At 41.4% G+C, this 13371-nt stretch overlaps 1 protein-coding gene across 2 annotated transcripts in view; it reads right to left on the bottom strand.

Moving 5' to 3' along the window:
- Positions 1–1247: 1247 nt before the first annotated feature.
- LOC139912556 (ATP-binding cassette sub-family C member 5) overlaps positions 1248–13371 on the bottom strand; it is a 29848-nt gene continuing 17724 nt past the window's right edge. For both annotated transcript variants that reach the window (XM_071900392.2, XM_071900393.2), the window contains exons 19-29: positions 12883–13012; positions 12240–12393; positions 9037–9165; positions 8283–8469; positions 6886–6975; positions 6199–6391; positions 5688–5847; positions 4731–4809; positions 4491–4604; positions 3772–3936; positions 1248–2592 (exon numbers count right to left, since the gene is read on the bottom strand). In XM_071900392.2, coding sequence (XP_071756493.1) covers positions 2494–2592; positions 3772–3936; positions 4491–4604; positions 4731–4809; positions 5688–5847; positions 6199–6391; positions 6886–6975; positions 8283–8469; positions 9037–9165; positions 12240–12393; positions 12883–13012 — 1500 coding nt within the window. In that variant the 3' untranslated portion in view covers positions 1248–2493. The remainder of the gene's footprint in view (positions 2593–3771; positions 3937–4490; positions 4605–4730; positions 4810–5687; positions 5848–6198; positions 6392–6885; positions 6976–8282; positions 8470–9036; positions 9166–12239; positions 12394–12882; positions 13013–13371) is intronic.

Here is a 13371-nt window from a genome sequence, read left to right on the forward strand (position 1 = left end):
AAATTGTGAAATTGATATTAAGTTGAATGAGCCGTAAAAAAAAAAATGTTTTGTATAGTTGTCAAAGCCTGGAACACTTTATTTTTTCCTGGGTTAATGGGTTGGTCTAGAAATGCTCTGTTATGGGTATATATTTAGCATTGTGTGCAGCATCCATACAGAGCCCAGAGGAAGAGAATTACCACTCTTCTCTCCAGAAAACAACAAATCACACCCCCTTGATATGTGGGAGAAACTGAATGATTCCAGTCCCATACTTTGGCTCCTATGGAGAAGGAAGGAAGGAAGCAAGGAAAGAAGGGGGGAAGGAAGGAAAGAAGGAAATGAGTCCCAGAATATTTGTAAATGTTAACACCACTGCTTCCAATTCAGACACAAATCGAACAAGACCGGTAGATAGGAAATATAGTTGATACATGTTTGTGACAAACAAATGAGCAGACAAACAAATTCAAACAGTCAAAATGAAAGCAACACACACACCTCTCACAAACACACGCACAATCACATGCGTACAAGGTCCACTATCTGTGCTTGCAATTACTAATCAATACTTGATAAGAGTAGGCTAAGTATTGATTTCTAAGTGCAAAACGTCCAGTTACAGTTGTTTTTTTTATGTAGCCTACACAACAATTGTTTTGCATTCACCCCCACCCTCCCTCCGTCCCTCCCTCACACACACACACACACACACACACACACAAAGATAATTTCTGTTTGTGCAGTACTTTGATTTGTAGAATAATAAGCTGACCAGTTTCCACACACAGTATACATAATGGCCTGGTAGCAGTACAGTGTCAACTGTAGAGTGGGTGTCATCGGGAGCTCGTTATCAATATTCAGTCCACAGTCAGGATCCAGCTGAGCTTCAGTCACATCATGGACGTTGTGGTGTTTCTCCTTTGCATTGCAGTTGATCTCAGTGATGAAACCAGCAAACTTCTTGGCCTTCTGCTTTACTCACATATTACAGTGCAGGGGGGTATGTTGTCTGCATAGTATTGCTGGCCTATTTCACTTAGTTTGATTAGACTATGTTGACAAGTCTGTAAGTATGTTAGACTAGACTGAGTCTACTGGAAGGGCTAGCCTGCTTATAAATTATTCCAAATGATTATCAATCGACGACTTCTCATGCAAGATCTCAGACAACTGAGCATCAGCTTGTATAAAAATATCTTTATTGAAAAAGATTTTTTATAACAAAAATCAAACATTTACAAATAAAATATATTGCAAAATTACAATCTCAAGTGTTGTACAAAGGCAATCTTGACAAGTCATTGCAATATCATTGCAAAAGAAAGATATTGCACTCCTCATGATCGATCAACATGCGTGTGATTATAAGGCAGATGTTTACAATCCCCAGCTTTGTAAAAACACAGATTTTGAAAACAGCTGTTGATGTTGATCAATTTTAGCTTTTTGTTGAAATGATCTACTGTAACATTTGTTTTACAGCCTCAACGTAGGCTACCTGATCTTCCATTTCACCTATATCACCTGTTATAACATACACCCAAAATTACATAGATACTACAGACATTGCTGTAATATAAAATGTGCAGATTTCAAACTCCAGCATTTGGATTTAGAGGGAACATTTGTTCATTCTAAAATAAAATACTTGCATGCCATCTAAAAAAAAAAAGAATGCAAACACCACTACGTCCATTATATGACCTGTAAATGTTGAGGGCTGGAGGCACATACTGCATCTGCAATAATTCACTGAAATTATTGAACCATAAAAGTGAATGAACTAGGTATATCAAGCAGAAAATTCAATGATAAAATTGAACGACTCTGCATTTTTCAAACAGTGCCTCAGTGGAATGGTTACTAAGTTGTTGTTTTTTTGAGGTACGGTGTATTGACTGATTAATACTTACAATCAAACGTATCAATAATGTTATAAAATATAAACCTTAGTCATTAATCTGGTCAACACTGTCATGGGGGCAGTAAGCCACCATTCTCTACTTATCTGTACATTTCTACACTGTGCAGTTCTTGGTTAATGAAATAAAATGTTTATACAAATTCTGACAGTCTCATTGTCATTAGCCTACCTCCTGGAGATAGGGGAAAAAGAAACACCACATACACTTCCATGCATCTCCATGAAATATAAAGTGCCATTGTTAGAGTCGTTGCTCCATTTTGCTTGCAGATAATTCTTTGGCCTCCAAGAAATGAACTCCTGCGACACAGCAGCAAAGAAAAGGAGGCTATTGTGTCTTTCTTTGCATAGTTAGATTTTTCCATTTTAGTTGGGTCCCTCAGAAACGTGGTCACCAAGTCTTTGGTTTTGAAATGAACAGACATTGTTTGTTACACATAGCAGCCTCTGCATCAGCCTCTGTATTTGTTAACAGAACACTTTCACTCCGTGGCAGGATTGGGTTGATTTTGTTTTCTTTTTTTGTGCAACTCAGGTATTCTGCTGTATTTTTGCATCGTGTCACGGTACACATCATGAGTTCAGCTCTGATCCAGTTTGGTGTCTGATGCTTCTATCATGGCTCTGAATCTGGAGTTTTCATCTGCCAGCAAGGCAGCGGGACTGTCAAACTCCAAAATCTGTGAGGATGAAAAGGATGAAACAAATGATGAATAAATGCATTCAATAGCATGCCAGCTACAATATCAGAAGTACCATGTGCTCGGTCAATGAGTTTGTGTGAGGAAAAGAATCATCAAGGCGTATTCTATTATGTGCCACATCAATATTGCAACTTAAGTTTATTCCCTTGGGAAGCATATGAAAAGCATTTAAACGTCTCGTTACACCTTGGTGAATGACAAAAGTTTATGTAACCGATGGTCACTGGTCGCTAATAAACATTTACTGTTGACCTGGCTCGAAATGTGAACCTTTTTTTGGGGGCATTTCTGCTTTATCGGACAGCTTACTGTGGAGAGAGACTAAGAGACGAGAGAGAGAGAGAGAGAGAGAGGGAGAGAGAGAGAGAGAGAGAGAGAGAGAGAGAGAGCGAGAGAGAGAGAGAGAGAGGGAGACAATAGAATAGGAGAGAGAGAGAGAGAGAGAGAGAGAGAGAGAGAGAGAGAGAGAGAGAGAGGAGACGAGAATAGAAGAAAGAGAGAGAGAGAGAGAGAGAGAGAGAGAGAGAGACATGCAACAAAAGTCCTGAGCTGCATTCAAACCCAGGGTGTTGCAGGTACACGGTCTGTGCCAGCTAAGCCACCAGGACGCCCCTGACCATGAAAGATTAATATTTGCTGTCTAACACAATCCATCACTAGCACAGGACCCAATTAAAATGGGAAAGCTGGGTATATTTAATAATAATATAATGTAATACTGTATTGATCCCTATATGGAAATTCTCTTTTTACTTGCCCCCTTCTACAAAGGTCAGGATCAGATACAGAACAGCTACAACTTAGGAGTAAGTTGGAGTAAGTTCACACCATGGAGCCATATTTTGATGTATCTACCAAGTTACACTTACCCCTCTACACTCCACATATCACTGCATCCCCAGCTGGAGAGGAGGACTCAACTATATTATCAGGGCTAATAGGAACCACTATTACTGACAATCACTGGTAGGCACTTCATGTTCTTGCCTGAGCGGTCAGCCTGACCACAAGACCTCCAAAGTTAAGTGTGCACTGTCTTATCCAATCTGTCACTGGAAAAGGACCCAATTGAAATGGCGAAGCAGGGGTATTTCAACTCAGGAGTGGGTTTACACCCAGGGGCCAAATCCTGCAGCATGTTACACTAACACCCACCTGGCCGCTGTCCAGGACCATGACCCTGCTGCAGCTCATCACTGTGTTGAGACGGTGGGCAATGATGAGAGTGGTGCAGCTGCCAAACGCGTTGCGAATGGTCTCCTGGATCAGACGGTCTGTCTCAGTGTCAATGGCGGCCGTTGCCTCGTCCAATAGAAGAATCTATAAAACAGCAGATTTTACAGAAAGTCAACTATAAAGTCAAATATAAAAAGCCAAATATAAATAAAATATAAATAATATCACAATTTGCATACTAGATAATGTAAGACAACAAAGGGCAAGATGAGAGAATTAACTGTCACAAAGAAAATTTGTCTTGAGTTTATAGTGCCTGTGCCTGCTGTATACTATATATTGATGTCTTTAATATTATTCTAAAATGTGGAAAATAGTAAAAAATATAGCAAAATGTGGTGTATCCAAACTTTTGACTGGTAGTGTAAAGTACTTGATCAAAAGCATACACACATCATGTGCTGTTGATCCACAGTTGACACCAAACAGTTCATGAGATGAAGTTACAATGTAAGCCACTGGGTGGCAATGTTATGCCATACAGTCAGCACACACTTATAAGTGAATGATATGGAAAAGCTCTGTATTCCCATTCTAAAATTAAAGACAAACTCTTGCGCGAGCAGCTATCATCACCCATCCAAAAACAATGTTCCACGGACTGTAAATGTGAAATAGCGGTATTATACAATCAGTACCTTGCTGTGCCTCAGCAGGGCTCTGGCCACACAGAGTAGCTGTCGCTCTCCCACTGAGAAGTTCTCACCGTTCTCCGTTACCTCTGAGTGGAGGGAGTGAGGCAGCTGGCTGACCTGAGGAAAGTCAACGAGGTGCATAGAGTTATGAGAAACAGCTGTAATGGGCTTATTCTATTAAAGTAATGAATTATTTATCACAACTATGTAGTATTGACAATGTTTAACCAACTTTCCACCTACCATCTCTTTTATATGAGTCTTCTCAAGTGCTTCCCATATCTGGGAATCAGAGTATTGATCCCATGGGTCTAAATTGGTCCTATTGGGAAAGAAACCATAATCATGATCTTTTTCAAACTGCATTAAAAGCTACATTATGCAACTTTTTCGCCTTAAGACAAGAAGTGTATTGTTAGTCCTGCCCTCCTCCCCCTCTGTTGGTCAAGTTCACGCCCTAAAACTTGTCACTCATCTTGATGAGCTGTCTGCTTCCTTGCCTGAGGCTGAGGTAACCGGCATCTGTAAAGCTATTACAGCCATTGAAGAGGCAGACGGTGAATGCAGGCAATCTGCAATTTAAATAAAATCAATGCCCACCCATGTTTATCTGCCACACATTTAGCTTAGCTGTTCTTTTGTTTCTTACTGCATTCCACCATTGTTGTTGTTGCTATGATTTCCCTCCCTGAGGCCGCTAGCCTCACATTGATAGCCACAACCAGCTCACTGCTGACCACGCCCATCAGACACTCGACCATAGCATCATATATACTGTATATGCCCCAAAGCATCTCAAACATCAATGTACAAACAGGGTCACAGACACAGACTGCTAATGTATATTATATCCTATTTATTTATTGTTATTGAAAAAAGTTGCACATTGTAGCTTAAAACAGGCAAGTGGGCTGGGAGCACATCCCTATTTGCAGCATTGACCTGGGGAGTAATTGCATTAGAAGGGAGGGTTACACACATACAAACGTTTATACACCTGGGAGCTGCCCACTTCAACCACATTCCTGTACTGCTGAACTCTGAGCATCTCCACCGGAGCGGTCGCTTAAGTGCACTTAAACGGTAATTGCTGAGGGACGGGGGTTCTAATTTTCTAAAGCCAGAAGAGTACATACGTTACTGTTCTGCAATGCCTGTTAAATACATGCATTAGTTAAATACTAATTATCAGTGGATTACCTGATGGTGCCTATGAAGAGTACAGGCTCTTGGGGGATGATGGCTAGCTTGCTCCGCAGGTCATCCAGACCAATCTGGGCAATATTGATTCCGTCAATGGTAATGGAGCCTCCTGTCAGCTCCACAAGCCTGAACAGAGCTACGCCTAGAGACGACTTTCCTGTAAACACGTGGGAAAAAAGATGCTGTGTGAATGAATATAGTAAGATTACTTAAAAGAAACTAAGCAAACGGAAAGAACAAATAGAGTCTTCTCTGACAGTCTGTGCTGAAAATCTGGAATTCATGCAAAACTGTAATTTCATGTGATTAATTTACAATGACTTGACAGAGTGAACTGTTGAGGCATCCATTCTTGGTAGAGGAGACAGCAGATGAATTGTATTGTATTGTATTGTATTGTATTGTATTGTATTGTATTGTATTGTATTGTATTAGATGTACCAGTTGAAAGAGAGATGTAAAGGGAGACTGAAAAAGCTACCAGCTGGGGTGAAAAAAAGGTTCGTACCTGACCCTGTACGCCCGACAATACCGATGGTCTCTTCAGGCAGGATGTTGAAGGACAGCTTCTTGAGCACCAGTGGCAGATCGTCACGGTAACGCATCTCCACATCCTGGAAGGTGATCCTTCCCTGCTGAGGCCAGGCGAGGGCAGGAGCGGATGTCCCGGGACTTCGTCTGGGCGCTTCGCTCTCCAGACGCTGAGATAAGGAGTGGTGATGGAATCTGGTATTAATCTCTGTATCTCTGCGGAGGTGTAAGCCCCCTGCCTCACTTGTGGTGTAATTCATAGATTTTTCTCTCTAGGAGCTTTTCTTGGCACTTGAGACAGAGCGAAAAAAGTTGAGTTGGTATTCGCATCTTTATGGTTTGATGGCTGTTGTGTGAAACAAGCCCTGCCATGTGCTGTGAAGTGTGTAGAGGCCTCACACTGGGTTCCATCTGCTTCCTGCTGTGCTTATCTCACACACCCACACACCCACACCCACACACACACACACACTGCTGTCTGTACAAGAGACGGCCCTGAATCCAACTGCTCTGTCATATTGGGCTGGTCTGTGTCTGATGTTGTGTGTGTTTCCAGACTTTGTGAGAGCGTGTGTGTGTGTACATCATCGACTTAGTGCCACATGATCCACCTTCCCAATGTGCATCTGGTACAGATTGATGTCATTAGCTGTGGTGCTCTTACCTTTATATAATGATTGATCCTCTCTACTGACGTAAACCGAGCCTCAGTCTCTGCCAGCAGCCTCACCGTAAACTGAAACAAGCCAGTCAGCTGAAGGTGAAAAAGAGAAAGAAAGAAAGAGAGGTGGAAGGTTAATGATAAACACCCTCACGCCCAATTACTATAAAATGCGCTCAATAAAATGCTCTCAATCCAAGTGTGCTGTGATTCCCTAGAATGAACGAGCAGTAAAACCTATAAAAATTTACAACCCAGTACACAGATTTGCTGATATGGCTCCTTTCACTGTCTAGTCAATCAATTTCAATTCATATTTCTCTGTCATGACCGCACTAAGAGCAATTCAACAGGGATTAAAGTATTGAGCATTTAAACAACAATAAAACCCAACCTCCGAGAGTTTAACAAAGAGCAAACAAACACTCCTATAGGACAAGGTCTGGGCGTGCCCTTGCACGTGTGCAGCAATATGATGCAACCTCCACCAAGGAAGAGAAAGACTGTATTTGAATTTGTGTATGACATGTTGGAGAAACCCGCACACTGATATAAAATAAGGAGAAAGTCCAAAGTGAGGTTTATCGATGCAAAAATGTATATATATTTACAACACAACAGCATCGGTAAACCTCAGTTTGGACTTTCTCCTTATTTTATATCAGTGTGCGGGTTTCTTTCATTTTTCCTATGTTTTCTTTGGCAACCAAAGCACCTGTATTATACCTCCTCAGGATAATGTGGAGAGCACAAACTACTCATACAAAACTTTCGCAACACTGTTAAAAAAAACATCTTGAATTTCTGGGCCTATTTTGTTGTGTCATGGTGTATTTTTCTCATTCCCATAGATGATTGAACAAATATAGACGACGTAGGGTCGAGATATTTCCGGCACAGATACAATGTAGTTTGATAGCAGAAAATGTTTCAGCTATCTAGAAAATTATCAGGTTTTGCTGTCAGTCCTTCAAAATCAAAAAGCAAGTGCTTAGTTCAACAATCATACAGGGAGAAATCCATCGTAGAAGAGGCAGAGAGACCAAGAAGTAGAAGTAGGCAAGGTAGGATGAGGGAAAGTGTGTACACCAAAAAAGTAATTTACAACACTTCATCACAAAACAGCTTCTAAAATGAATTGAACATCATAAATCAATGATATCTAAAAGTAAAAGCATCCAAGTGTGAATTTTTCCTGTAAGTGCTTTATTCAAGGGCACCTTGATGTTAGCAGTTGAGGAACAGGAGACTGTTCACTTTGCCCATCCACATTTTCCTATCCTGTCTGGGGATTCAAACAGGTGACCATGTGATTGCAAGCCCTCCTATCACCCCTTTAGGCTACCAGTCAGTGCCCCCCATGTTGGTATATGCAAATGTACATATGTATGTGTACAAACCTGCACTGCGTATGATATGGCGAGGCCTGCATAGGCTGGAGGAATCTGCTTGTGCATGAAGACAATGAGAAGTGCTACAGTAGTGATGAGAGCGATGCTGATGAGGTCGAGTCGGACAGCCAGCCAACGCATAGCGCAGCTGAAGAGGTAGTGGGAGGCCTGGTTGGTGTCCAACAATTCCTGATATCTGGACAGAAAGATAAACTCTTCTCAGCTGAAGCAAAAGCAAGCAGAACTCAATCGTCCCATACTTGCTGACTGCAAAATTTCTGGTTTAAAGTTTGGTATGTTTACTAATGTAGGAGTGAACTATAAATAAGATAAGATAAGATAAGATGAGATGAGATGAGATGAGATGAAACTTTAATGATCCCCGCGGGGAAACTGGGTCATTGCACCAGCAAACAGTTATAGGATACGACAAAGAAAAATGTTTAAATAAGAATATAGCAATATAGCAATATAGCAATATAACAATATAGCAATATAAGAATGTAGCGACAGGGTTATATAAACATATGCAACTGGCAATTTCAACACTAGAATGTGTTGAAAAGTAGAAATGAATGAAAAAAATGAAAAAAGTGTGAATTATAGCATAGGTGTGTGCAAAATAGCAGCAACAGGACTTACTGGGACAAAGAAAACACACAAAAAAAAACACCTCTGTACTTAAGCTGTCAAACTGGGACAACCAAGAGGTAAGGATGCAGTAAGGACACAGTGCCTCTCTGATAGAAACAGCTTTTCTCACCTGCCCAGGAAGTCGTGTCCTCTTCCATAGGCGTGGATGGTGGAGAGGCCCTGCAGACTGCTGGTGATGTGAGAGGTGAATGGTGATTGGCTGATGTTCTCCAGGCGCTTCAGCTCGCGAATCAGAACCCTGGAAATGCAGGAGGAGGATGTTGTGTGTTTAACTTATTATAGGAATTCATACTTTCCTCTACTTTTATTTTATATGATCAAATGTTTAAAGCAGAGATTACTAAAATTGTACTTTGAGTAGTTAAAAGCAAAGAATACCATGTCATTTAGAGTTATAGAACATTTACTACTGTCAACATCTAAACTGTCTAGTTTACATTTTCCTCCATCATTTTGCAATGCACGCCGCATGTAATTACATTTTTTAACATTTACAGTACTCGTTTTTCAGTGTTTTTAAATTATAAACTTTACGGTGTCAAACCCAACTTGAAATTAACTGTTGTGCAGGCAAGACATGAATGTGAAAATAAGGTTTGTAGGGTGACATGTTTTTAAGGTATTATTTCCAGGTGGAGACTTCCATTTCTTCCCGTGGGTGTCAGGTGATTGACAGTAAGCACAGCGTAACGTAATGGGTGCACTTATATGAAAACACTCAGCTCAGGCACAATGGTAATCATGACAAAACAGAAACTTTGACAAAACCAAATTAAGGCTTCATGTCAACCGGGATGGATTATCTAGCTTGGGCAATTTTCACATCAGTGGAAGTTGTTTTTCATACTGTACAAGAATGAATGGCTGCAAATGGCTTCTTGTGAAGGTAGGCACACACTTAAAAAAAAAAACACCAGCATTATCCTTTAAAGTTATTGCTTTTTCAAAAATCCATCCTTGTTTACAGGCAGTTTTGGACGAACTCCAGTCAACACATCACAACTGAAGTTGGTCTTGATTGGCTCCCCTCACAGAACAATTGCTCAAATCTCTCTAATCAGACAAGTTTGCCGCAGTTGAACTGGAAAACCTTTTCTCAGCAGGTTTGCCTCATTTGAATTAGAGGAGCTGGTATTGTCTGCCAATCAAACTCCAGTACTGACTGTTCTGCCTGTGAGGACTTTTGAGGCTTTTAACTAAACTAGTTTTATTTGCAAATTTCTTTTTCTGAGCCACAGTAGGTATGAAAACAAAATCGTGACAAGAGAATATGGGAACTTTAAAAATAATCGGTGGGCGTTTAGCTTTAAGATATTAGGGCAGCGTAGACCTGGGTTCAAGCCCCCATATTGTTTATAAACTTGCATTACTATTAGTAGTAGTACTTTTTTTATATACCTGTATGAAATGTGAAGAGTGTACTTTTGTTAAGGTGACTTTGGTCTTTTTTTAGGGCCAATGTCCCTGTATGCACTTCACATTTTAGTTATAGAACTGATATTGCCGCCTTCCTCGCCTTATCTACTTTGTGAGATCCTGGAAGGAGTATAGACGTTACAACTGAAAAGTGAGGCACCACCGAGGAATGATGGAATGGAAAAAGCATTAACTCCAATGACGGTGCAGTCGCGTGACAGACAGGCGGACAACGATGACAGCAGAGCCCAGGTGGGACGGAGAGAGAGCAACCGCTTTTCCTAACAGGGCTCTGGTCATTTTCCCACTATCTGATTTATGTGCGATATTATGAGCAGCGTCACACGCAGACGGCGATGCGCTGGGCAGCCGGAGGAACACCAGACTCCCAGTCCACGGGGATGTGTGAGAGAGAGGGGTTTATTGACAAAGGTGGGGCGTCTTTCTACTTTTAGACGCAAAGAAAGGATGGATGGCGCATGTGAATAACAAGTCTCCAATGAATCATTTCGGTTTTCTCATAAAAGCGGGGAAGAGAGAGGGAAAGAACATGACACTTCCTCGCTCCGAGGCTGTGTTCCAGACAAACATGTTTATGCCCTGGGCAGTTTCATTTCACAATTCAATAAAGCCGTTTTAGAAGTGGGTAATTTCAATGGGCGATCCAGTTTGATGTAACATACATGAGTTATTCAAATCCAGGGACGTTGTGACTTTGTAAGATATTTCATCTTTTACCAAATGTTTGATGCCATGGGTGATCATTGCCTTTTGGGAATACTCAGGGAATATTACTTAATACTCTCTGTATCAAAGATTAACATTAATTTAATTTGCGTTGCACACACCAAGTGCCTTTTAAAATATTAATATGAATATTTTGAATCAATTTAACTGTATACTGTACTGGCATTTGGGACCTTAATGCATCTTGTTTTTCTACTTTCTAACGTTGCACCAGCATAACACTAAGACGGAGAGTCATGTTTTTCTTGACCTTTCTGATGCAGGAAATAAGATACTGTGCTTATTTCCCCCGGTGCCAGTAAGTTGTTCTTCTCCTTGGTGGGCCATTTTTATTACACAATTGCTACAAAACCCTAAATAATGGCTACAGCTGAGTCATCAAATGATCCAGGGGTATTCCAGCAACATTTACAACAAACCACGGGCGAGAAAAATCAAATCCATGACCGCTAACAGCCTACATGCTCTGAGACAGAAAAATTCTGCTGTCGCTTTATTACACAGTTACTCTTTATTAAAAGTAACTTGTTAGAGTACCTACATGCTGTAGCAATATGGCTTGGCTACCAAGCGTATTGTCGATCATTGTTTTAGATTTCAGTGCAAGACTGTTTTTTTTGTTAATTTTTCAATTAGCAGCATGCTGTCTGCACGCGATGCTGCGAGATGTTCACTTTATTCTACTTTTGTTTTAAAATTTGCGCTAACAAAAATGAAACAATATGAAAGTAAAATAAAAGTAACAGCATTCTAATTTAAAAAAGTAGCTAATAACTGCAAAAAAGGAATAAAAAGGATTGTCCTGACGAAGGCCTAGCAGGCTGAAATGCGTCGGCATTCCACATTTTGAACTATTATCAAACTATTTGACTATTGACTTGACTTGATACTTTTTCCTCCTCACACAAGTGTGCCTTTTTCTCCGAGGGACGTCAGCCCTTTTCACCTCAAGTAATGGGGCTTTACCCTTCCCCTTTCATTACTTAACTAATAGCTAACAAGTTACCAGTTATCACAAAAAAGTAATCTGAGTGCTCGTTACTCAGATTAGGGTGATGTAATGTGATTGCAAACTGTCACCTAGAGGATCAACATCATCACCAACATCATCAACAGCCATGGTAACGACAGCGCTGATGCAAGTCTGACCTGGAGACGCGGTTGACAATGCAGAGGAAGGCTCCCAGGGGCAAGATGGAGAGCAGGAACCAGGGGAAGACGACGCCCACCATGGCCAGGCAAAACAGCACCAGGGTCAGGTTCTGCAGCAGCATTTCAGCTTGCATGGTCAGACGCACGTCCACTTTGGGGAGGAGAGACAAACTGTATCAGACACACTGCGCAGCCCTGGATCTATCCATATGTGTTTTTTTCCCCCTGACTGTGTCCTATCATGGTCTGCTTATATGGGGACATTTTATTTATTTGCACAGTGTACAGAGGAGAGAGGAGTAAAATGCAAATTTGTGCAGGTAAGATAAAAAAAAAACAACAACAACTAAGCACCCTATAAAAACATCATGCCTTGAAACAAAACCAACCATCCAAACAAACAAACAACCCCCCCCCCCCCCCCACCTACCCCCCAACCCACCCCACCCCCCACCCACAAATCAAGATGTCAAACAAAGACACAAGTGAAGTGGATAACAGAGAGCGACTCACTAGGGAAAAGACTCTTTGTCAAATCACACTGTGTCTTGGCACTACACTATGTCAACTACGGTGACTTCACTGACTGAGCGCTCTCGAGGGAGAGGGGGGTTCGCAGTCAAGACAAATCAGGCCTCACCCTCATCCATGTCCCTGGAGAAGCGGGTCAGGATGCGACCCAGGGGTGTTGTATCAAAAAAGTGCATGGGGCTGAGGAGGAGCCTGCGGAACAGCTTGTCATGGAGCGCGGAGGCAGCCTTCACCGTGCACTGTCATCAGACACAACAGCAGTGTGTGAGCGTGGAGCGTGACACAGTGTAAACAAACAACCTTAAGAAACATACGGAAACAGTCACAGCTCGGGTAAACAGACAGTTGGACGGAAGCGGTTTCCAAATGTGCACAGACGCAACAAATGATGGGAAGATACAGTAGCAGCGCTCATATGTTGTTAGCCATGTTACCAGCGCTGCCTCACCATATGCTGCTATGGGTAGTCAAGGCCTTGTTACATGTTAAAGGGCCTTACCGGTTTTATTGCATGTTGTAGCCCATTTACTGCACTGCATGCATACTTAACATTACTACCAACCATTTTCCAAAGCATATATACTTTTTTAGCTGTTTG

Source organism: Centroberyx gerrardi, chromosome 16, assembly GCF_048128805.1.
Source record: "Centroberyx gerrardi isolate f3 chromosome 16, fCenGer3.hap1.cur.20231027, whole genome shotgun sequence".
Taxonomy (NCBI): domain Eukaryota; kingdom Metazoa; phylum Chordata; class Actinopteri; order Beryciformes; family Berycidae; genus Centroberyx; species Centroberyx gerrardi.